The 26,188-nt window shown below is 42.6% G+C and overlaps 1 protein-coding gene across 1 annotated transcript; it reads right to left on the minus strand.

The window, feature by feature from the left end:
- Positions 1-210: 210 nt before the first annotated feature.
- On the minus strand, positions 211-25,238 carry LOC112267627 (solute carrier family 41 member 1). Its single transcript, XM_024445827.2, has 10 exons — positions 24,019-25,238; positions 16,418-16,525; positions 15,758-15,829; positions 15,208-15,352; positions 14,585-14,731; positions 10,417-10,561; positions 9,953-10,032; positions 7,748-7,882; positions 5,516-5,664; positions 211-1,248 (listed from the first exon to the last, which is right to left on the minus strand). Exons 1-10 carry the CDS (start codon positions 24,211-24,213, stop codon positions 1,066-1,068), a joined length of 1,359 nt encoding a protein of 452 aa, XP_024301595.2. The 5' UTR covers positions 24,214-25,238; the 3' UTR covers positions 211-1,065.
- Between the last annotated feature and the right edge of the window lie 950 nt (positions 25,239-26,188).

The raw sequence follows: 26,188 nt of genomic DNA on the forward strand, positions 1-26,188 counted from the left end.
TGTATCACTAGCCACTTTAAACTATGCCACTTTGTTTACATACCCTCCATTACTCATCTCATATGTATATACTGTACTCGATACCATCTACTGCATCTTGTCTATGCCGTTCTGTACCATCACTCATTCATATATCTTTATGTACATATTCTTTATCCCTTTACACTTGTGTGTGTATAAGGTAGTAGTTTTGTAATTGTTAGGTTAGATTACTCATTGGTTATTACTGCATTGTCGGAACTAGAAGCACAAGCATTTCGCTATACTCGCATTAACATCTACTAACCATGTGTATCTGACCAATAAAATTTGATTTGATTTGATTTAGTAATGAACGGGACAAGACGGGAAGCGTGTCTTAGCCAGTCAAAATAATGGATCAGCTGGCATCATTTTTATGGTTATATACAAATAAATGTAAATTGAAACAAGGTCAAACGAAACCAAGTGCAGCTAGTTTTCAGGCTTTCCAGCTTCAGTTTGAAGTAATTGTGTTACTGTGTTTGTGATTGTGTCACTTTTTGACTTGACTGTAAGTTAGCACTAATTGGCTAGCTAGCAAGCAAGGAATAAGAACGTTGCCAGTCAGTATGGCAGTGGAACATTTAGAACGAACGACTGGAACGCGTCTCTGGCAATCGAACCGATAGAACGGCTTGGATAGCAACCCTAGATTTGTGTCGGGATTATATCTTGTAGAAGGTTGAAATGGTATGAATAAATTCATGAAAATGACGTTTTTAATTCATATATGTCAATCATTATATGAATATGTTGGTAACCTGTTGTATAAAAGTGATAATGTTCTCGAAGCCGGTGTATGGAGGATATATTGGCATTTCGTCTCGGGCCTAACAACAACCCTGCCAATATAACCTCTGAACATTGGCTTCTCGGGCATTATCACTTAAATATGACCTGAACAGAGTTGCTTATGGATGAACAGAACAACATATAATATGTCAGCATAACTGACATATAACTACAATAGCTAAATGTCTCTATTTGAATATATTCAATAAGACCATGTTAGACAGAAATAGGCTGATGGATTAGCCCCTTCTCTCAAACCCCCTTCATCCCAGAGGAAATGCCCAATAGAACGGCTCTGAATGTCAGGGCCAGGAAGCCGGTCCCCAACAGGTCCCCCAGAGCCGTGAGGTACGGGATAGAGTAGTTGTCCGGGTCCAGCCCCCGCCGCCACATCCAGCGCATCATCAGGTCAGCCGTGTACAGCAGAATCACCACCTGTGAATAACAATAAACACATTACAGTGGCAAGACAAAGTATGTGAACTCTTTGGAAATACCTGGATTTCTGCATAAATTGGTCATAAAATTGGATCTGATCTTCATCTAGGTCACAGCAATAGACAAACACAGTCTGCTTACACTAATAGCACACAAACAATTATACGTTTTCATGTCTTTATTGAACACCCCATGTAAACATTCACAGTGTAGGGTGTAGGGTGGGGAAATGATGTGAACCCTTGGATTTAATAACTAGTTGACCCTCCTTTGGCAGCAATAACCTCAACCAAACGTTTTCTGTAGTTGCGGATCAGACCTGCACAACGGGCAGGAGGAATTATGGACCATTCCTCTTGACAAAACTGTTTCAGTTCAGCAATATTCTTGTGATGTCTGGTGTGAACTGCTCTCTTGAGGTCTAGCCACAGCATCTCTAATGGGTTGAGGTCAGGACTCTGACTGGGCCACTCCAGAAGGCATATTATCTTCTGTTGAAGCCATTCTGTTGTTGATTTACTTCTGTGTTTTGGGTCGTTGTCCTGTTGCATCACCCAACTTTATGGCGGACAGATAGCCTAACATTCTCCTGAAAAATGCCTTGATAAACTTAGGAATTCATTTTCCCGTCGATGATAGCAAGCTCTCCAGGCCCTGAGTCAGCAAAGCAGCCCCAAACCATGATGCTCCCTCCACCATACTTTACAGTTGGGATGAGCTTTTGATGTTGGTATGCTGTGCCTTTTTTTATCCATACATATTGTTGTGTGTCCCTTCCAAACAACTCAACTGTAGTTTCATCTGTCCACAGAATATTTTGCCAGTAGCGCTGTGGAACATCCAGGTGCACTTTTGAAAACTTTAGATGTGCAGCAATGGTTTTTTTGGACAGCAGTGGCTTCTTCTGTGGTGTCCTCCCATGAACACCATTCTTGTTTAGTGTTTTACGTATCGTGTATCGTAGACTTGTCAACAGAGATGTTAGCATGCTCCAGAGATTTATGTAAGTCTTTAGCTGACACTCTAGGAATCTTCTTAACCTCATTGAGCATTCTGCGCTGTGCTCTTGCAGTCATCTTTGCAGAACGGCCACTCCTAGGGAGAGTAGCAACGGTGCTGAACTTTCTCCATTTATAGACAATTTGTCTTATCGTGGACTGATGAACATCAAGACTTTTAGAGATACTTCTGTAACCCTTTCCAGCTTTATGCAAGTCACAATTCTTAATCTTAGGTCTTCTGAGATCTATTTTGTTCAAGGCATGGTTCACATCAGGCAATGCTTCTTGTGAATAGCAACCTCAAATTTTGTGCGTGTTTTTTATAGGGCAAGGCCGATCTAACCAACATCTCCAATTTTGTCTCATTGATTGGACTCCAGGTTAGCTGACTCCTGACTCCAAATATCTTTAGCCTAGGGGTTCACATACTTTTTCCAACCTACACTGTGAATGTTTAAATGATGTATTCAATATAGACAAGAAAATACAATAATGTGTGTCTATTGTTGTGATTTAGATGTAGATAAGATCAAATTTGATGACTAATTTTTGCATAAATTCAGGAATTCCAAAGGGTTCACGTACAAAAACACATGTATTCTTCACACTACCAGCATCAACTTATTTTTGCTTGTGCAAGTATTCATCCCCATTTTCAAAGGGCCTCTCTTGTCGGACATCTACAGTTGAAGTCGGAAGTTTACATACACTTAGGTTGGAGTCATTAAAACTTGTTTTTTCAACCACTCCACAAATGTCTTGTTAACAAACTATAGCTTTGGCAAGTCAGTTAGGACATCTACTTTGTTCATGACACAAGTAATTTTTCAAACAATTGTTTACAGACAGAGTGAATTACAAGGGAAATAATCTATCTTAATTCCAATGGGTCAGAAGTTTACATACACTAAGTTGACTGAGCCTTTAAACAGCTTGGAAAATTCAAGAAAATTATGTCATGGCTTTAGAAGCTTCTGATAGGCTAATTAAAATAATTTGAGTCAATTGGAGGTGTACCTGTGGATGTATTTCAAGGCCTACCTTCAAACTCAGTGCCTCTTTGCTTGACATTATGGGAAAATCAAAAGAAATCAGCCAAGACCTCAGAAAAAAATTGTAGACCTCCACAAGTCTGGTTCATCCTTGGGAGCAATTTCCAAATGCCTGAAAGTACCACGTCCATCTGTACAAACAATAGTACGCAAGTATAAACACCATGTGACCACGCAGCTGTCACACCACTCAGGAAGGAGACACGTTCTGTCTCCTAGAGATGAACATACTTTGGTGCAAAAAGTGTAAATCAATCCCAGAACAACAGCAAAGGACCTTGTGAAGATGCTGGAGGAAACAGGTACAAAAGTATCTACATCCACAGTAAAACGAGCCCTATATTGACATAACCTGAAAGGCCGCTCAGCAAGGAAGAAGCCACTGCTGCAAAACCACCATAAAAAAGCCAGACTATGGTTTGCAACTGCACATGGGGACAAAGATTGTACTTTTTGGAGAAATGTCCTCTGGTCTGATGAAACAAAAATAGAACTGTTTGGCCATAATGACCATTGTTATATTTGGAGGAAAAAGAGGGAGGCTTGCAAGCCGAAGAACACCATCCCAACCGTGAAGCACTGGGCTGGCAGCATCATGTTGTGGGGGTGCTTTGCTGCAGGAGGGGCTGGGGCACTTCACAAAATAGATGGCATCATGAGGTAGGAAAATTATGTGGATGTATTGAAGCAATATCTCAAGACATCTGTCAGGAAGTTAAAGCTTGGTCGCAAATGGATCTTCCAAATAGACGTTGACCCCAAGCATACTTCCAAAGTTGTGGCAAAATGGCTTAAGGACAACAAAGGACCTCAGTCCTATAGAAAGTTTGTGGGCAGAACTGAAAAAGCATATGCAAGCAAGGAGGCCTACAAACCTGACTCAGTTACACCAGCTCTGTCAGGAGGAATGGGCCAAAATTCACCCAACTTATTGTGGAAAGCTTGTGGAAGGCTACCCAAAACGTTTGACCCAAGTTTAAATTATTTAAGGCAATGCTACCAAATACTAATTGAGTGTATGTAAACTTCTGACCCACTGGGAATGTGATGAAAGAAATAAAAGCTGAAGTAAATAATTCATTCTACTATTATTCTGACATTTCACATTCTTAAAATAAAGTGGTGATCCTGCCTGACCTAAGACTGGTAATGTTTACTAGGAATAAATGTCATTAATTGTGAAAAATGGATTTGAAATGTATTTGGCTAAGGTGTATGTAAACTTCCGACTTCAACTGTATTACCAAACAAGCGCTCCTCTGTTCCATTTTATGCCACTGTTATGTTCATACTGGTTGGAACTGAACGATTAAGCTTTGGTTATGTTCATGGAGCAATGCTGAGAAGAATAACTGATACAGTAATTTGGCAACACTGGGCCTGACAACCCACTGTGTATGCTGGACTTTAGTCAAACCCAATCTTTATTGAGCAGTAATCATTCCATTGCCTCTTGGTTTAGATCTTGTTTTTTATACGGTCTAGGTTTAGATAGTTACTATTACACATATGCTCTTGTACGCACATTTATATCACATATGGTTTTTGTAAGCCACATCTGTCTGTTGCTGTATACGGTGTATAATTATATTTATACGTCCCCTACTGATAAGCGGCTATCAGGTTTACACTGAAAAGTTGCAACACTGGTCATTTCAACTGTACTGAAAAAGACCATTTGATGTGATAAACAGCAGGACTAAAACACTGTTGTGTTCTAGACAGACGTGTCAGTCTGTTGGTCGACCTGTTTCAGCAACATGTGGTTTGAATTGCAGCGCTGGAGTTTGGCCAAGCAAAAGGGCTGAAAAACTGTAAATCTTTTTTATGAAACATTTCTACTAAGGCCATTGTTTGTCTTGACGTGATAAAGCCATCCAAATGATTTTCTTAGTGTACACCTATGATTCCCTGGCCTCAAACCCTCCTTAATGTGTGAGATCCAAACAAAAAAAGATGTCAAGAAAATAAACATTCCTCCATGAAACTGACCTAACTTTTTCACAAAGTTCACAGGTTCACAGCTATCATTGAAGTTTATAAACCCAAAAACCTAAATAAATATTTGCACTCTAATTAATTATTATTATGTCCATATGTCAGATATAGATTTTTCAATTTACAGTATGTCAGCTGTTACAGTAAGAGTTGTATACAGTCTATGGTTTAGCTAGTTTAATGTCTGTGGTACATATATATTTGACATCTGACCTGTAGCAGGGCTGCACACAGGTATAGGCAGACGAAGGCAGACGTGAGGGCGCCGTGGCCGCCCTTCAGTAAGTGGATGGTGTAGAGGAAGAGCAGGTGACCCGGAACCACCAGGAAGACCAGAACTCTGGCTGACTTAGAGTTGACCCCTGTGGATGTAAACAGGAAAATTCGAGGACTTAAAAACGGTTTAGATTAAATGACAGCACTCTTGGTAAATTAATAAAAAATCATCTAAAACTTTAAAAAGTTAACTATCTTATTACTGTCTAGGTCAGAGGAAGTGTGCAAGACAACTGCTATGGGTAAGTAAAATTGTGTGTGGATGTGTGCAGTCGTCAAATTGGGATTTTGTACTGTTTGTGCTACTTTTGAAGTTTGTTTTGACTGGTTAGCTGAGGAGCTGAAGGTCAGGCAAGGGTCAGGGCAGTGTTGTGTCATGTTGTGTGTTCGTGTGGGTATTTAACAATCTCTATTTACAGTTGAAGTCGGAAGTTTACATACACCTTAGCCAAATACATTTAAACTCAGTTTTTCACAATTCCTGACATTTAATCCTAGTAAACATTACCGGTCTTAGGTCAGGTAGGATCACCACTTTATTTTAAGAATATGTAATGTCAGAATAATAGTAGAGAGAATGATTTATTTCAGCTTTTATTTCTTTCATCACATTCCCAGTGGGTCCGAAGTTTACATACACTCAATTGGTATTTGGTAGCATTGCCTTTAAATTGTTTAACTTGGGTCAAATGTTTTGGGTTGCCTTCCACAAGCTTCCCACCGTAAGTTGGGTGAATTTTGGCCCATTCCTCCTGACAGATCTTGTGTAACTGAGTCAGGTTTGTAAGGCCTCCTTGCTCGCACATGCATTTTCAGTTCTGCCCACAAATTGTCTATAGGATAGAGGTCAGGGCTTTGCCTCCAAACATAAAGATGGTCATTATGGCCAAACAGTTTTTTTTTTGTTTCATCAGACCAGAGGACATTTCTCCAAAAAGTACGATCTTTGTCCCCATGTGTAGTTGCAAACCATAGTCTGCCTTTTTTATGGTGGTTTTGGAGCAGTGGTCTGCTTCCTTCCTGAGCGGTATGACAGCTGCGTGGTCCCAGGGTGTTTATACTTGCATACTATTGTTTGTACAGATGAACGTGGTACCTTAAGACGTTTGGAAATTGCTCCCAAGGATGAACCATACTTGTGGAGGTCTACTATTTTTTTTCTGAGTTCTTGGCTGATTTCTTTTGATTTTCCCATGATGTCAAGCAAAGAGGCTGAGTTTGAAGGTAGGCCTTGAAATACATCCACAGGTACACCTCAAATTGACTCAAATGAGGTCAATTAGCCTATCAGAAGATTCTAAAGCCATGACATAATTTTCTTGAATTTTCCAAGCTGTTTAAAGGCACAGTCAACTTAGTGTATGTAAACTTCTGACCCACTGGGTCGTATAAGTGAAGTGATCTGTCTGTAAACAATTGTTGGAAAAATTACTTGTGTCATGCACAAAGTGGATGTCCTAACCGACTTGCCAAAACTATAGTTTGTTAACAAGACATTTGTGGAGTGGTTGAAAAAACAAGTTTTAATGACTCCAACCTAAGTGTATGTAAACTTCCGACTTCAACTGTAGATGTCCGACAAGAGAGGTCCTTTGAAAATGGGGATGAATACTTGCACAAGCAAAAATACGTTGATGCTGGTAGTGTGAAGAATACATATGTTTTTGTACGTGAACCCTTTGGAATTCCTGAATTTATGCAAAAATTAGTCATCAAATTTGATCTTATCTACATCTAAATCACAACAATAGACACACATTATTGTATTTTCTTGTCTATATTGAATACATCATTTAAACATTCACAGTGTAGGTTGGAAAAAGTATGTCAAACCCTAGGCTAAAGATATTTGGAGTCAGCTAACCTGGAGTCCAATCAATGAGACAAAATTGGAGATGTTGGTTAGATCGGCCTTGCCCTATAAAAAACATGCACAAAATTTGAGGTTGCTATTCACAAGAAGCATTGCCTGATGTGAACCATGCCTTGAACAAAATAGATCTCAGAAGACCAAAGATTAAGAATTGTTGACTTGCATAAAGCTGGAAAGGGTTACAGAAGTATCTCTAAAAGTCTTGATGTTCATCAGTCCACGATAAGACAAATTGTCTATAAATGGAGAAAGTTCAGCACTGTTGTTTGAAGTTGAAGTGTGTTTTGACTGCTGACCTGAGGAGCAGAAGGTCAGGCAGGGGCCAGGCCAGTGTTGTGCCATCTTGGAGGGCAGGGTCCCAGGCATGCTCCAGTAGTGGAGGTAGGTGGAGATGCGGCTGGCCTGGATGGCCACCAAGTTACCTCCCACACCTGGGTGAAGGGATGGAACAGAACAATCATTGGAAATAGTTTTTTTTTTCTGGGATCATTTGTCGAAATGGTCTGTTACATATTTAGGCTTGAGCTCTGGGTTTAATAAATGATAGGTATTTTCAAGGTTATGAAGCATCTTTAAGGTAATTGTAGGTCGTTTTGGTTTTCTGCAACTTTTTATAGTTCCTCAAGTAGGGCTTGTTCGGCTGTAACTGTAATGGCATATCTTCAAAGTGAGTTCGTGCAAAGAGAGAGCATGATCTTGTATCCATGAGATTATACTGCTTCTCTTCAAATCAGAGAAGTATTAAAAGCGTGGTAGCAAGCACAACGCTACAGGTGTTGTTGAAGACTGTATCATCCAGTCATGAATAACTCAATATGGTCCTTATTATCTTAACAACATCCTCACTCAGAAACATGTGATGGGATGATGAATGCATATCTTATTGCCTTGGGCGCATCTCTCCGAGAGGAATACAAACATGTCTAATAGCCTTGAGCGTGTCTCGCTGTAGTTCCCTGCAATAGCTCTTAAAATTACATTCTCAACAGCCATGCTTCCACAGCCAACAGCTAAGTCTTGCATATTATTGGATGGGGTTGAGAGGAACGGAGAGAGGTGGAGAGGCAGAGAGGAGGAGAGGGAGAGAGTGATTGGAGAGGCAGGAGAAAGAGAGGAAGAGAGAGTTTGTGAGGGAGGCAGAGGGAGAGCGGCGAGAGAGACATAAACAGTGATGGAGGGAGAGAGAGAGAGAAAGAATCACTGAATGGCAATGCAAATGTACTTCCTGTCTTGAAATGCAGATAAAAGCGAAAACCTTTGGTATCGCTAGCTGAGGCTGGAAAATATGCAGTATAGAGGAAATCCGAAGCAGAGAGTGCATAGTTGTCATTCTAAACAGGCTGAGGTTTATGTAAACCCTATTGTTATTCCTCTCCAGCGATGGTGGCTAGCCATGGGTAACAAACATCGCCATACTAAGAGTCTTATTTACAGAAGATGTGGGAACTTCAATACTTTCCTCCTTCCCCTCTGATGTTCTGACTAGGCTGCTGAGTGGTTTAAATTAGCGTCCTTTTATTCCGTATAAGTAATGAACATCTCGGGAGGCCTCGTAGTCATGGCTTTCAAGACTCATGCATTTATAAGTGATATTCTTCACAATTAATGGGTATATATCACTAATTTAAATGGTCAAAAATGGCTGTAAATATCACAGACTAGGCCTTTAGTGACATGGCACTCTGCAACTTGTGTGAAAACCAACTTATGACTAATGAAATAAATGTTGATGCCATTTAGATGCTTTGCATTAAGCCGTTGTGCTTTTGTAAACAATCACACAAATTATAGTAATTTACTGTCATACTTCAAAGACTGTTTAAATAGGACAAGATCCCACGCCCATCTATTTTGTCATACGTCATATATCTCTCTACCAAGAAAACCAGATGTTGTCTTTGAGGGAAAAGAGTACCAGATTTTACATTTAAGCTTACATAATATCTTACAGTAGTGGACAGGCTAAGGATAACAAACATATGTAAAGTAATGCTGTGTTTATAACAATTTGAGACCAATTAAGCTATGGCTTCTCGACTCGAACCCATTTCAAATCAGATTTAATGGTGGCTTTACGAGAGACATATTTAGTAATGGTAAACAGCATTGCAAAAAGGTTAAACCTGTTTCTAGTTTTTCCCATACCCCACTGAGCACAGACGTAAGTTCAACTTCTAGTTTTGATTTACATTTGGTGGAGTTGTCAACAAACATGAATTCATCGTGAAATCAACAACAATGTCACCATATCATTGGATTTAGGTTAAAAGTTGTGTTAAAAAAAAGACTAAATGCCCTTATGTTGACGACTTTTTGCAAATCCAATCAGTTTTCCATGTTGATTCAACCAGTATTTTCCCAGTGGGACAGCTGTTTCTCGGGTGGTTTCTTGAGGATATTTGTTAGTTAGGAGGAAGTAGGAACTATTCAACATTCAACATTGAATTACACACAGGTCCCGCCCTTTCATTTGTTTGAGGAGTAAGGTTCGGTCCACTCACCGTTGATTACTGGGGTGAACACCGCCATGCCCTCAAAGTTCGGGTCGCTCACGGTCTTGTCCAGAATAAGACCTCCGATACTGTGGTTTAAAAGGACACAATGGGACACAAACGTCACTTAACATGTCCAAAGCTGAAAGGTGTCATAATAAAGTATTTTTTAAATTATCTGCACTGATCTGAAAGGAGAGGATAGATGAAAGCGATATGGTACATGGAAGCCTACTGAGAAGTATATTTTACTTGTCCAGTTATATCAAATCAGTTTAGATAAAGGTGAGGAAAGAGGAAGCGATTAAGTCCTTCAAGATGCACTTTAAGTGTGTGTGCTGCACGGTTGTCTCCTTGAAGGAAACTAGTTGGAAACTCCTGAGTCTTTTGTAGATCATTAATAGAACATTGATTGAATATTGATAGAATGCTGATTGAATAACAATAGATTGTTGAAAGCTCCAGGCCTTTACCTGCTGATGGACATGGCTACGATGACGGGCTGCCACCCAGACCTCAGGACCTCTCTAATTGGAGGAGAGCGCCGGGCAATGACCACCCACAGCGGGATGAGAACCAGGAAGAAGCCACACACCAGCACAGGCAGGTACCACATCTCTGGAAGACAGGACAGGTAGCGAGTGTGTGTGAGAAAGTGAGCACATTCCACATACACATTTTCTTATTTTATACCTGTGTATCTGGAACACACCCAATGCACTGTGTTAGACATTTATCAAGCAGACCTGCAATAGCCAGCCTAACGGAATGTTATGACTATAACTACTGTTCCCTGAAGCAGGGAAACTAGGTACAACACAACTATGGGGAGTCGTACTTACGCCTGACAAGGGTAATGAAATCCGCGCCTGGCTGGAAGCCCAGCCTTCCACAGGTGATAAGCCGAGGCTCAGATTCGTTCCTTTAATTCATTTCCCCATAGTTGTGTTGTACCTCGTTTCCCTCCTTCAGGAAACAGTAGTTATAGTCATACCTTTACATTCCTTTTCAGTGGGGAAAGGGGGAAAGGAACTATGGGGAAAGGAAATCCCGCCCCAAGCCGGCCCCAATGGACACCAAGTTAAATGGCCCATGGCATTTATACAGGGCTATTAAAGGCCCAGTGCACTACTTTTGTGCAAAAATTCTTATTATTAATTTATTTTGGATTTTCCAGGGTGTGCTGCTGTCCTCAGCACCCCTACTTCCGGCAGCTATGCCTCATAGGGACTAGTGAGCTACAGGCAGGAATCAGCAATGAATCCCAAAAATGAGCCACCTATGGGGAGGGGTGCCTCCTTGTGGACAGAGAGCAAACCTATTACTCTCACCCTGGGTACCTGCCGCCCCTAGGCAGGTAGCCTAGGGGCGGCAGGTAGCCTAGTGGTTAGAGCATTGGGCCAGTAACCGAAAGGTTGCTAGATTAAATCCCGAGCTGACAAGACAAACATCTGTAGTTCTGCCCCTGAACAAGGCAGTTAACCCACTGTTCCTAGGAATTCTTATTCCTGTGAATAATAATTTGTTCTTAACTGACTTGCCTATTTAAAGAAAGGTAGAATAAAATAAATAAATACGTTGTGCTTCCTTGAGACTATATAGCCTGCACAAAGCCCGGGCTCTGGCGATGGCTGATGCCAGCAGCATACCACCCTGCATACCACTGCTGGCTTGCTTCTGAAGCTAAGCAGGATTGGTCCTGGTCAGTCAGCAACAAGAAATGAATTATTATGTGGATTATAATTAATGGATTTTTTTTGTAGGGGTTGATACTATTTTTGTCAAGGCAAATCAAGTCGGACATTTTAAAGTGGAAATTATAAGCTGTAGATGCCTTTTTAAACCTCAATACACTACAGGAAAATTCTCAACAACAAAAGAGTGATCAAATTAAGATCCTACATCTGTCAATAGGACCAAGCCAGCAGCATACCACTGCTGGCTTGCTTCTGAAGCTAAGCAGGGTTGGTCCTGGTCAGTCCCTGGATGGGAGACCAGATGCTGCTGGAAGTGGTGTTGGAAGGCCAGTAGGAGGCACTCTTTCCTCTGGTCTAAAAAAAATGTCCCAATGGCAGTGATTGGGGACATTGTCCTGTGTAGGGTGCCGTCTTTCGGATGGGATGTTAAACGGGTGTCCTGACTCTCTGAGGTCATTAAAGATCCCATGGCACTTATTGTAAGAGTAGGGATGTTATCCCCGGTGTCCTGGCTAAATTCCCAATCTGGCCCTCAAACCGTCACCTAATAATCCCCAGTTTACAATTGGCTGATTCATCCCTGTAACTATTCCCCAGGGTCGTTGCTGCAAATGAGAACGTGTTCTCAGTCAACTTACCTGGTAAAATAACGGATAAATAAAGTACCCCGTTTGGGCTGTAACCAAATGTGGAGGTACTGTTGTCACGGTAATGTTTTTGTGGAGGGGCGCACTGGTCCCTCAGACCCGTGCTAAAGCCAAGTGCTCGGGGGCTTCTTCCTTATCGGAGGTGCACGCAAGCCCCGCTTCCTCCACTCCAGGAATTGGAAATAGGAACGAGTTGCCATAATCCTGGGGGAAAGCTAGGAAGTTTCATTCACCAGAAGTTATGCATGCTAGCTGACTTTAGCCAGGAGATGTTTTAGTCTAAGCTAGGTTAGATAGCCTCTTTGACTGCAACAAGGTCTGTTTAGAATAATCAAGCGACTTAATGCTACATATATTAAACAAGATAGCTATCCTAGCAACTCCACGTGGGGTGGCAGGAATAGCTTGGCGAGTTAGCTAACCTGGCTAGCACGCTATGCAGCACTTGTTTAGCTAGGCTGTTCTCGGAAGTCTGCATAGGACCGGATCACTGAGGTAGGACCGGACCCATCATTGACAAGTCTGGGAAGAGAGGCAAGCAGTGCTTGACCGAGGCAGACACAGGCAGCAAGGGGTACCCACCGAACCTTGCCACCCTCTCTCTTCGAGTAGCCTCCCGTAACTGGCGACAGCAACCGCGTACACCACGCCCAGGCAGACAAGGTATTTGCTCCAACCAGACCCAATCCATCTCTGCGTCCAGCAACTCAGACTCAGCCGAGGTACGGGCACCAGGGAGAGGAAGTCACTATCGGAAACACCAAGCCCCCTCAAGAATGCTACACGATTGTCAAGAGAACCTGCGCCCTGGACTAAGGGAACAGTTCCAGCCGCGGGCAAGCCACTGTTACTGACTTCATCCCCTAGTCCCGCACACAAACTGATTCAAGTGAGGGCAGCCAGAGCATGCGTTGAGACATACAAGGCAACAAATGTGAGTATCTTTATATTCATTTGGGCATGGTCGTGAACCCAAACCTGGGTTGTTAGCCTGTCTTTTCGGTCACGTCAGCGATGTTATTCTTTGCTACAGCCAGGCCAAGCAATACGAAGAAAAAGTCATTGGTTTGTGGTTAGGAAACTAGGAGAACAAATACAAAAACTCCAGCCCACAAAGCCCAAGGGGTGAGCACGCACTACCACAAAATGTTCCCAAAGGGTTTGTTTTTAGTCGTGTGAATCGTTGCTGCTCACGTCAAAGTGAAGAGCAGAAGAATTAAAGGAATGAATCCGAGCCTTGGGCTTATCACCTGTGGAAGGCAGGGCGTCCAGCGAAATGCAGATTTGATTGGCCTTGTCAGGCGTAAGATTTTTTATTCACTGCAAAGGTCAACAAGATTTTTTTATTGCCTGGAAAGGAAATTAAATGTAAAGTGAACTAACGATGTAAAATATCTACTTTATGATCATAGTCTATTCCAGCTGGAAACAATGAGAGATCCGTTTTAAATCAACTATTTTCTACCAAGCACCTGGGCTTCTGTCGGATTCTTTACCCTTCTCCTCAAAGTGTGCAGTCATTAATTCCCCTTCATGGACTGGTGTAAAATTATTGTGGAAACTACATCCAGTCTAGCCCATGCCTGTGGGGTGCTGTTGACGGAGGTGCAGTCGACAGAGGGGGTTCCTGAGGAGTATTTTTCTCCGCTCTGCTGACAAGTATTTTTCTCTTTTCATACAGGAGTAATAAAGGTAATAAAAGTTCTAATTTAGTAGGGACATTTAAAAACAAAAAATAATTAATCAGGGGGTGCTGCAGCACCCTCGTCACTCCTACTTCCCGTGGCTATGGTCTAGTCCATGCATACATTAATCCAATACTTTTAAATCCATGAGGGGTTGAACAAGTGCCCATTTTGGGAAGAAGTGTAGGGAATCGGAACCTAGGCATATGAAAATAGCTCTACCCAGAGCCATATATTTAATATAATAATGGCTCTGGCTCTACCTAGGCTTAGCTTAATATTGCATCCAGTCCTGGCAATCTTCAAGATGGGTCTAGTCAGTGGTAGGTGTGAAGGTTCAGATAAAATGTGGGCTTATTTTTTTTAAAGGAAATCAGAGATTCAAACGTCCTTTTGTACTTTACTGTAACTTTACTGTAACAGTTTTTTTCCCCGACAGGACAGTAATGAAGTGAGGGGGACAGACAATGAAGGAGGAATGACAGGTAGGAAGGACACAGACAGCGGCCGAGCCGAGGCTGGAACATAAGCATAAGTGGTCCGGCTGTTGAGAGAGTTACAGCTCGACCAGATTCCGGCACATTCCATTTATTCTATGGCGATTGATCTGACCTTTGAACCTGAAGAGGAAGCTGCTGACCCCGGCCAGCAGAGAGAGGGTGATGAGGTCACCCAGGCTGGCAGCGATGGGTGTTGCCACATTGTCAGGGTTGATGCCCACCTTCCTGGAGCCGATGATCACTCCCACCATCACTAGTCCTACCGATACAGAGAGTGGACACACATACTATGGCCTACTGTCAATCTAAAATAGAATCATCCATATCAAAGTGCATATTTAGTTTTATTTATTTATTCAACCATTTCAGCAGGACAACTCTTAAGGTTTGTAGGATTCCTGACTGTCATCTATTGCCAAAAGATTGATATTTTCTCTCTCAATTTCCGGTATACCTAGTAAATATACAGCTGCTAAACATCGGAACAATCTAAGTGATGACATGGTGTAGCAATCTTCACTAATGAGCCCTGATACAATTCTCACAAAGTGGCTTAACCATGGGTGGTATATAGGATTACGCTGGTGCAATGGGTAAGGTGCTTGCCTTTTATGCTAGCAACCTGGGTTCACTTTTCCATTCCCTACAATTCTACCTAGAATTACTGGTGTCAGTCAGAGCTTGTATATCAGCTAGTGGCAAGTATACTGTTGTGCTTTTGTTATGTTGACCTACCCAAGGACAGGGCAGCTACAAAGGCTGTCGTGACACTACTGCCACATAGGACAGCAGCCTGTAGAAAGTCTACACGACCCCTGGTCAACGCACCCAACCCCACTGCGGCTACCGCAGCCAGGAAACCCACCACTGTTGCCTGGACCTATGGAGGAAGAGAGAGGGGGAATAAGAAACTGGCAGTGAGAGAAGGGGGAGAGAGAGAGATAGGCAGGGAGAGGGAGAGGGAAAGGGAGAGAGAGGGAACAGGTGAGTCAGCAAGGGAAGGGTATGGGAGGCAGGAAAGGAAGGAGGGAGATCGAGGGGGAAAGGTTAGAGTAAGGGAGGGAAGAGGAGAGAGCAAGAGAGAGAGAGAGAGAGAATGAAGCATGGTACTGAGACATGTCATTGCCTTGATACAATGACACCCTCTTGTGCCCTCTGTTGGATTCACAGATAAACTCACTCCATAATAACTTGTGTGGTTGACTGTACATGCTAGCCAAAGTGACAGCACTGGTTTGATAAAATGCCATTGGCTGTGTTTGCTGGACGGAGACGTCGGTGTCACCTGAATAAGAGCCAAGTTGCTACACACCATCCTCCACTGCTGCTTCGGGTCATCCATCTGCCCAGTGTTTGCCTGATAGGGAGGAGGGAGGGGGAGTTGGAGAGGAAAAGTGGTGAGATATAACATTTCAATTCAATTAAATACAATTTTATTGGTCACATACACATATTTAGCAGATGTCATTGTGAGTGTAGCGAAATGCTTGTGTTCCTAGCTCCAACAGTGCAGTAGTATCTAGCAGTGTAGTATTATCTAAAAACGATTCACAACGATACACACATCTGAAACTAAAAGAATGGAATTAAGAAATATATAAATATTGGATAGAGCTATGTCGGCATACAGTAGATTACAGTAGAATAGCATACAGTATATATGAGAGGAGTAAAGCAGCACGTAATCATGATTTAAATATTATTAAAGGGACTAGTGTTCCATTATCAAAGTGGCCAGTGATTCCAAGTCTTTGTATATATGGCAACAGCCTCTAAATGGTTGTGTGTGTGTGTATTAAATCATATGTTTTAGTTTGAGCGTTAAACATGTCGTGCCAGCATTGAGTGTGTGTGCGTCAGTGTCTGTGTGTGTGCATGCGTGCCTACGAGTGTGTGTGTGCATGCGTGCCTATGAGTGTGTGTGTGGCAGTGTGTGTCCACTCACTGCTGTAGACAGTCTGGATGCCAGTGTCATCTCTAGGTTGCCTTTCAGTCCCACCAGGGCTGGCACCAAGATAAACACCTCTGTGATCTCCTTAAACACCTCCCAGTGCTGAATAATACACAATTAAACACTAGCTAGTACTGAAACATACCACTCTGAATAATATCCATAAGAACTTACCAGTGCTGAAACATTCACAATGATCTCCTTAAACACCTCTCAATGATGAAACATCCCAATCCCTCCCAACATATTTTCTGCTAGACTGATTGCCAGATATACAGTACTTGTGCTTTAGCCAACTGTTTGGTCGTTGTCATGTTGTCAAAACAGAAAGGAGTTGGCTCAAGCACAAACAGATCTGGCAAGCAGAATAATTCACTGTAACAGGACATGATTAATATTGGTATTATATAATTTCTTTATTCAGATTAAAATCATTCTCTGTTGCTGTTGTCATGACTCTCCTGGTCAAGGATCCAAGGCCTCAGAGGTGGGGGGCTGGGCCAGTTTTATGACACCTTCACACCCTGTCGTAAATGGTTTTTCGTGTTCCTGGCACATTAACTAAGCCATGCCCCTAATGAGGTCAGAATAGTGTCAGTGTGATGGAACCGCCTTTCCGACCAGAGTGCTTAAATGGACTCGTCAAGAATTAACATACCATGACAGAAGATGTGAGACCATGGTCCACACATTGAAATGTTTGGAAACTCTGAAAACCAACACGAGATGAGAAGATAACCTCCACGATGAGACTAAAAACATTCACAGTCTGCAGCTGTGCATGTAAAAGTGGTCATAGAAATGACTAAAGACACAAGGTGGAAAGGAAGAAATCCCATCTCAGACAATCACTGTTGCATCTGAGCAGCGGTTCTATTTAAACACCACTACCAGAGAAGCTCTACAACTAAGAAGGACATTGTAACCTCTGGTGGACAAGCCGAGCCTTACACCGACGCCGAGACGATCGCCGAAGTGTGAACAACACCAGTCCCCATAGAAGGGTTGATTGGTTCAACAGAGATAGACAACAAACAAAGACATCTATGCGTAAATATATACATTACATTTCTTATCCGAATGGGCAGTGGTTCATGAGCAAAGTATTAATATTACTTTGAGGAGAATTACAGAATGTATCCACAATAAATGTCTATTTCTCTATCTCTCTCTTCCCCCACCCCCTCTCCATATATCTTGTCAGTCCACGAGGGACTTTTGTCTCATGATAGAGTGTATGTGTATTCTGTGTTATTGTTTAGTTAGTTAGTTAATAAATAATACAATTAATTTGTGTAGTACTGAATCATCAGAAAATACTGTTATTCTTGCAGATTCAATTAGTCTGCAACGTTCAGAATGAGAATGATATGAGGTTATGATTAATAAGTGACTGTTATCGATACATACAGTGGGGCAAAAAAGTATTTAGTCAGCCACCAATTGTGCAAGTTCTCCCACTTAAAAAGATGAGAGAGGCCTGTAATTTTCATCATAGGTACACTTTGACTATGACAGACAAAATGAGAAGAAAAAAAAATCCAGAAAATCACATTGTAGGATTTTTAATGAATTTATTTGCAAATTATGGTGGAAAATAAGTATTTGGTCACCTACAAACAAGCAAGATTTCTGGCTCTCACAGACCTGTAACTTCTTCTTTAAGAGGCTCCTCTGTCCTCCACTCATTACCTGTATTAATGGCACCTGTTTGAACTTGTTATCAGCATAAAAGACACCTGTCCACAACCTCAAACAGTCACACTCCACACTCCACTATGGCCAAGACCAAAGAGCTGTCAAAGGACACCAGAAACAAAATTGTAGACCTGCACCAGGCTGGGAAGACTGAATCTGAAATAGGTAAGCAGCTTGGTTTGAAGAAATCAACTGTGAGAGCAATTATTAGGAAATGGAAGACATACAGTACAAGACCACTGATAATCTCCCTCGATCTGGGGCTCCACGCAAGATCTCACCCCGTGGGGTCAAAATGATCACAAGAACGGTGAGCAAAAATCCCAGAACCACATGGGGGGACCTAGTGAATGACCTGCAGAGAGCTGGGACCAAAGAAACAAAGCCTACCATCAGTAACACACTACGCTGCCAGGGACTCAAATCCTGCAGTGCCAGACGTGTCCCCCTGCTTAAGCCAGTACATGTCCAGGCCAATCTGAAGTTTGCTAGAGAGCATTTGGATGATCCAGAAGAAGAATGTCATATGGTCAGATGAAACCAAAATAGAACTTTTTGGTAAAAACTCAACTCGTTGTGTTTGGAGGACAAAGAATGCTGAGTTGCATCCAAAGAACACCATACCTACTGTGAAGCATGGGGGTGGAAACATCATGCTTTGGGGCTGTTTTTCTGCAAAGGGACCAGGACGACTGATCCGTGTAAAGGAAAGAATGAATGGGGCCATGTATCGTGAGATTTTGAGTGAAAACCTCCTTCCATCAGCAAGGGCATTGAGTCTTTCAGTATGACAATGATCCCAAACACACCTCCCGGGCAACGAAGGAGTGGCTTCATAAGAAGCATTTCAAGGTCCTGGAGTGGCCTAGCCAGTCTCCAGATCTCAACCCCAAAGAAAATCTTTGGAGGGAGTTGAAAGTCTGTGTTGCCCAGCAACAGCCCCAAAACATCACTGCTCTAGAGGAGATCTGCATGGAGGAATGGGCCAAAATACCAGCAACAGTGTGTGAAAAACTTGTGAAGACTTACAGAAAACGTTTGACCTCTGTCATTGCCAACAAAGGGTATATAACAAAGTATTGAGATAAACTTTTGTTATTGACAAAATACTTATTTTCCACCATAATTTGCAAATAAATTCATAAAAAATCCTACAATGTGATTTTCTGGATTTTTTTTCTCATTTTGTCTGTCATAGTTGAAGTGTACTTATGATGAAAATTACAGGCCTCTCATCTTTTTAAGTGGGAGAACTTGCACAATTGGTGGCTGACTAAATACTTTTTCCCCCACTGTGTGTGTATATATATATATATATTTATTTATTTATTTATTTATATATCTTTAGAGTTTAATTTGGGAGATGGTAACTCATGAAAAACGTATTCCGTGTTGCCCCAAATTCCTAATGAGTTAATTGTTACATTATTAATTTAATTGGGTAACAATTAAACATAGTTAGTTTATAAAATAAATACAGTGATCAGATTAATGCAAGTCACCTCACGACACTGTTGTCATCTCATAATAATCTAATAACTATAATCTGAAGATTAAGGTTACAGTGAAACTAAAATACTCAGTATGTTTTGCTATTTTGCCTTGATATAAAGTAACTATTATGAGTTACAGGTGAATGTTTGAATTAATGTATTTTCCCCCTCCCCCCCACACACACATTTTTGTCATTTCCAATTCAAATGGGGGGGTGAAATAGCTTTCAAGGCTAACTTCAGTCAAAGTGACTCCCAACCCACCAACCTATTCCATTATTCAGGGAGTTAGTCATGTCATGCAACTGCTGGGATCTTTCCAAAAGGTTAACCAGGGAAAGAGCTATTGCGCTGCTCTACTCTTATCTGCCTCTATGTCCTTTTGCTATACTACTAGCTACACGCACTATGCCTTTCTGCATGTCTTACAGAGTATACTTGGAAAAAGAATACAAAAAAAGAGTTGTCATCTCCAAAATGTTCCATGAGGTATAGCCACAAGTACCCTGAGTCCCAGATCTTATTGTGCTGTCTTGCCAACTCCTATTGAAAATAACATGTGAATTGGCAAGACAGCATTTTTTATACGATCCATCTTGAAACACCTATATTTAAATAGGCGTCCTTTGTTTTAAGTACAAGGAGTCGAGCTACGACGTCCGCAGAGCCATCAAACATTCTGAAAGTATTCAGACCCCTTGACTTTTTCCAAATGTTGTTACGTCACAGGCATATTCTAAAATGTATTAAATATTTTTCCCTCATCAATCTACACACAATACTCCATAATAACAAAGCAAAAATGTTTTTATTTTTGCAAATTCATTACAAATTTTAAAAACTGAAATATGACATTTACATACATTTTCAGACCCTTTACTCAGTACTTTGTTGAAGCACCTTTGGCAGCGATTACAGCCTTGAGTCTTCTTGGGTATGACGCTACAAGCTTGGCACACCTGTACTGAATTTGTGGAGTTTCTCCCATTCTTCTCTGCAGATCCTCTCAAGCTCTGTCAGGTTGAATGGGGCGCGTCACTGCACAGCTATTTTCAGGTCTCTCCAGAAATGTTTGATTGGGTTCAAGTCTGGGCTTTGGCTGAGCCACTCAAGGACATTTAGAGACTTGTCCCGAAGCCACTCCTGTATTGTCTTGGCTGTGTGCTTAGGATCGTTGTCCTGTTTGAAGGTGAACCTTCACCCTAGTCTGAGGTCCTGAGTGCTCTGGAGCAGGTTTTCATCAAGGATCTCTTTGTACTTTGCTCCGTTCATCATTCCCTCGATCCTGATTAGTCTCCCAATCCCTGCTGTTGAAAAGCATCCCCACAGCATGATGCTGCCACCACCATGCTTCACCGTAGAGATGGTGCCAGCTTTCCTCCAGACGCATTCTGGAGGTCAAAGAGTTCAATCTTGGTTTCATCAGACCAGATGAAACCAATCTTTCCAACTATTGTTTACAGACAGATTATTTCACTTATAATTCACTGTATCACAATTCCAGTGGGTCAGAAGTTTACATACAATAAATTGTCTGTGCCTTTAAACAGCTTGGAAAATTCAAGAAAATGATGTCATGCCTTTAGACGCTTCTGATAGGCTGACATCAAATCAAAGTTTATTTGTCACATGCGCTGAATACAACAGGTGTAGACCTAACAGTGAAATGCTTACTTACAGGCTCTAACTAATAGTGAAAAAAAGGTGTTAGGTGAACAATAGTTAGGTAAAGAAATAAACCAATAGTAAAAAGACAGGCTATATACAGTAGCGTGGCTACATACAACACCGGTTAGTCAGGCTGATTGAGGTAGTATGTACATGTAGATGTTGTTAAAGTGACTATGCGTATATGAGGAACAGAGAGTAGCAGTAGCGTAAAAGAGGGGTTGGCGGGTGGTGGGTGGGACACAATGCAGATAGCCCGGTTAGCCACTGTGTGGGAGCACTGGTTGGTTGGGCCAATTGAGGTAGTATGTACATGAATGTATAGTTAAAGTGACTATGCATGTATGATAAACAGAGAATAGCAGCAGCGTAAAAAGAGGGGTTGGGGTGGGGGGGCACACAATGCAAATAGTCTGGGTAGCCATTTGATTACCTGTTCAGGAGTCTTATGGCTTGAGGGTAAAAACTGTTGAGAAGCCTTTTTGTCCTAGACTTGGCACTCAGGTACCGCTTGCCATGCGATAGTAGAGAGAACAGTCTATGACTGGGGTGGCTGGGTTCTTTGACAATTTTTAGGGCACCGCCTGGTGTAGAGGTCCTGGATGGCAGGCAGCTTAGCCCCAGTGATGTACTGGGCCGTACGCACTACCCTCTGTAGTGCCTTGCAGTCAGAGGCCGAGCAGTTGCCGTACTAGGCAATGAATCAACCAGTCAGGATGCTCTCGATGTTGCAGCTGTAGAACCTTTTGAGGATATCAGAAACCATGCCAAATCTTTTTAGTTTCCTGAGGGTGAATAAGCTTTGTTGTGCCCTCTTCACGACTGTCTTGGTGTGTTTGGACCATTCTAGTTTGTTGGTGATGTGGACACGAAGGAACTTGAAGCTCTCAACCTGCTCCACTACAGCCCCGTCGATGAGAATGGGGACGTGCTTGGTCCTCCTTTTCCTTTAGTCCACAATAATCTCCTTAGCCTTGGTTACGTTGAGGGATAGCTTGTTATTCTGCCACCACCCGGCCAGGTCTCTGACTTCCTCCGTCTCGTCGTTGGCTGTCTCGTCGTTGATCAGGCCTACCACTGTTGTGTCGTCTGCAAACTTAATGAGGGTGTTGGAGTCGTGCCTGGCCATGCAGTCGTGGGTGAACAGGGAGTACAGGAGTGGACTGAGCACGCACCCCCGAGGAGCGCCTGTGTTGAGGATCAGCATGGTGGATGTGTTGTTACCTACCCTTACCACCTGGGGGGAGGCCATTTGTTTTGTACACTGCTGATACTCACTGTTTTTAAAAAATCTATGCAGAGACACTTCACCCCTACCTACATGAACAATACCTCAACTAACCTGTACCCCCGCACACTGACTCGGTACCGGTACCCCCTGTATATAGCCTCGCTATTGTTATGTTATTGTGTTACTTAAATTTTTTTTTTTTTAACTTTAGTTTATATGGTAAAAAAAAATATTGAACTACACTGTTGGTTAAGGGCTTGTAAGTAAGTATTTCACGGTAAGGTCCACACTTGTTGTATTCGGCGCATGTGACAAATAAAGTTTGATTTGATGTGAACCTCCACGTGGGGAACCGATATGAGTGACAAGAAAAAGGGGACAAAATAGGTCACTTTTTCAGGTCTAATGCACCCCCTTTTCATCAGAATTGTTCTAACTAAAACAATAAACCTGCATAATATATTTTCTTTCTAGAGGAAGTCTTTACATATTTTACATCTCGGTAAGGAGTTTCGTGCATGAAGAAGGATTTTTTTGTTGTAAGGTTTGATAATGTGCTAGCTTATTAGTTAGCTTGTTAGCTAACTGAGCAATGCAGTCGCACACACTTCATATTAAACAAATGGGGTGTTAAGTGAAGAACAATGCACACAACACTTAATGCTTTACCAAGCTAGCTATCTGGCCACTGTAGCTAGCAACATTGTAATTAAATCACAATGGATTAGTTTCGATGTAGCAGCTGCTTGTAGCTGGCTGCCGAGAGTCAATGCAGTATCTTTACTTTACCTAGCTAGCACAACAGCTAGTTAGCGTATCATGCTAACATTAGCCAGATAGCTAAACATTTATCTGAGGCCTGTATGTGATTATGGAGAGGGAATTCAATTGTTTATTTGTGATCTTGCCATCTGTCTATTATCAACAAGGGCAAACTGTGTGCAGCTAGCTAGGTAGCTAGCTAACATTGACTAGACCATATAGCAACACACATAAACGTGCATTGCCAAACAACACTACTGCCACCTTCTGGTTTGGGGTATCTTAACAAGGCTGGGTGGCTGACGACTTCAAGGTCTTTGCTGTGTAAACATAAGAGATTGACTGCCGACACTGTTCAGAAGTGCTAAGTACTGTGGCAGACAAACCGGTGTGTCTGAGATTTAAAGGGATCAGTGTGCCATTTGGGATGTAGCCAGTGTGCCCTTTTCTAACCCCACCAGTTCCCACCACTGGTGGGCTATTACTGATACAAAGCAATGTAACAATGTAGGTGCCCAAACATCTGTGGAGCTGCACCTCTCTCACCTGTTTTTTTGCTTAAATGCAAGGGGATTTACAACACATTACGTCATGCCCTGATACACACAAATATACTGTTTCAAAGCCTAACAATAGGTCAAGAAAAGACATGCATACATGGATATTGTTCACAGATATTACATACACACACATGCACACAAATGTACTTTACAAAGACACACAAACACAAAGTTAGCCCATACTTGCACCACGTCCATGACTATGCCCGCTGCCACCATGCCCAGGCCGGCCACCAGGAAGGGCAGTAGGATCTGGGCTGCGATGAGCCAGGCACTCTCAGGCAGGTAGCCATAGGGGGAGCGGGTCAGCTTACAGGTGAAGCCTCTCAGCTTCTTCCCTTGGTAGCACAGTTCCAGCTCCAGATGTGTGACCACCATGGTCTCAGCAGGTCCCAGTTACCCCATCTCTTCCTGTGAAGACGAGTAGGGGTTTAGGGAGCGACACCTGCCCCTTGTCACACTAACCTCCAGCAATCTCCACCACTAATATCTTCTCTATGGTAAACTTTATAGTTTAGTTTCGCGAGTGGAAGTTTCTTCAGAGGAGGGAGGCCTAGCTTTGACGAAAACAAGAGGAGGGCAGGAAGTTCTTCCAGTCGACAGCAGCACAACGTCTTTTGAGTCACAGTTTGTTGCCTTAATGTTCTGAACGTGAAGTAAATGTAATGACAGTCTGTTGTCGTAATGTTCAAAAAGTAACAGTTCAGCTGCTGCCTAATGCTTTTCCCCAAGGTAAAGAATCCGGAGGGAGCCCAGAAAAGAAGAAGAGGGCATTTGACGAACCTCCCTCTTCTTGTCCTTCACCTGTCGCTCTCTCTTGTGCTTCTGTCTTTAGCCAACGTTACTAATGTAACAAAAACATTTTTTTTTTTGCTTATGGTGGATGAAGCTGAAGAATGGCACGGACTGCCTTTGGCCTCTCGCACTCCTCACGCCTCGCTCTTCAGCAGGCGAGCTGCGGAGGGGCTCCGCTGGAAGCAGCCAGTGCGTTCGCCACTGCGGGGCCTGAAAAATGTCCACGTCCTCTGGGACAAGGACAACCAGAACGCTACTAACTTTTTCTCTGCCCTCCCCAGCTGCTGCTGCTCGTGATGCCTCTCCTCTTTCCTCTCCTTTTCTTCCCACTGCCCTGTGTGAGCAGCCTGGCTTCCCTGGAGCCCCTTCCTCATGTTGGGTCGGAGAGACGAGACGGTGGTTGTTTGTCGGTGTGTCGCAGAAGAGAAATGAGGTAATAAGGTGATGGTCCGTGGTTCTAAGGCTCCGAAGAAGGACTGCAGTGAGACATTGAGTGAGAACGATAAGGTGTGAGTCGCGAGGCAAAGCGTTAGAGTACCTGTTTCATTGCCACCAGGGGTTTCCTGTACTCTGGTATGCAGACAGAGTTTGTTGTGATGGTGCTTCTGTGAGGGAGGGGGAGGGGGTGCTTCTGTGAGGGAGGGGGAGGGGGTGCTGCTGGCTTCTGTATGAGCAGGGCTAACAGACTGAAACGGGGTCTCTTTCTTTCTCTCTCTGCAGTTTTATTGCTCTGCTTCACTCTCTCTTTCTAAATCTCTCTCTCCTTTGCTCTCTTTTTATTTTCTATCTCTGCCTCCCAGCGACTCTCTTTCTCAACTCTGTTTTCTTTATTCTCTCTCTTCTCTCGCCCTCCTACCCTCCCTGTCCCCACTCTGTGACACATACTCTGTGACACATCCTCTGTGCCAGCAGGTGTTTCACCTCTCACAAACACGTGGCACTAGCCCGGTCTCCTCTAAAGGACATCTACTCTCCTTTTTGATTGGTGGGTTGACTGTCTCCCCTCCATTGGCGTGGCATCTAATGGGGTTTTGGCTCTTTCTGCGTCAGTCTTTATTAGCAAGTCTGCCTCTCTCCCCCTCCTCCTATCCCCCTCTCCTTCTCACTTAAATTCAGATTTTAAAAAACATTTAAAAAAATATTGACCGGAAAGATATTTAGTAAATATTAGCAAAACACTGGAAGTGAAGTAAAAATCAATAACTTTTTAATCATCCATGACCATGACAGAGATTTGAGTCTTGCATGCTGTTAAAGAGGGAGAGTTAGGAAACTGAGCCCAGCTCTTTATATCTCTACCTTTTAAGTGATTATGCATGCACACACACAAAAATCACCCACACACACACACACACACACACAGAGTGACTCAGCTGAAAGGTGTCCCTGAGACGTGATGTGTACAGTCTGCTCTCTCCTTCCTGCTCCCCCCACTGACACTGTGTTGCAATACGGATTGTAAACTCAGGGTTTAGACGACTCTGAGACACAGTTATAATTGAGAGATTATGTGTTGCTTGTGCCCACAAGATATTTCTCATAGAAATATAACTACTTA

The sequence above is a fragment of the Oncorhynchus tshawytscha genome, linkage group LG02 (assembly GCF_018296145.1).
Source record: "Oncorhynchus tshawytscha isolate Ot180627B linkage group LG02, Otsh_v2.0, whole genome shotgun sequence".
In the NCBI taxonomy this organism is placed as follows: domain Eukaryota; kingdom Metazoa; phylum Chordata; class Actinopteri; order Salmoniformes; family Salmonidae; genus Oncorhynchus; species Oncorhynchus tshawytscha.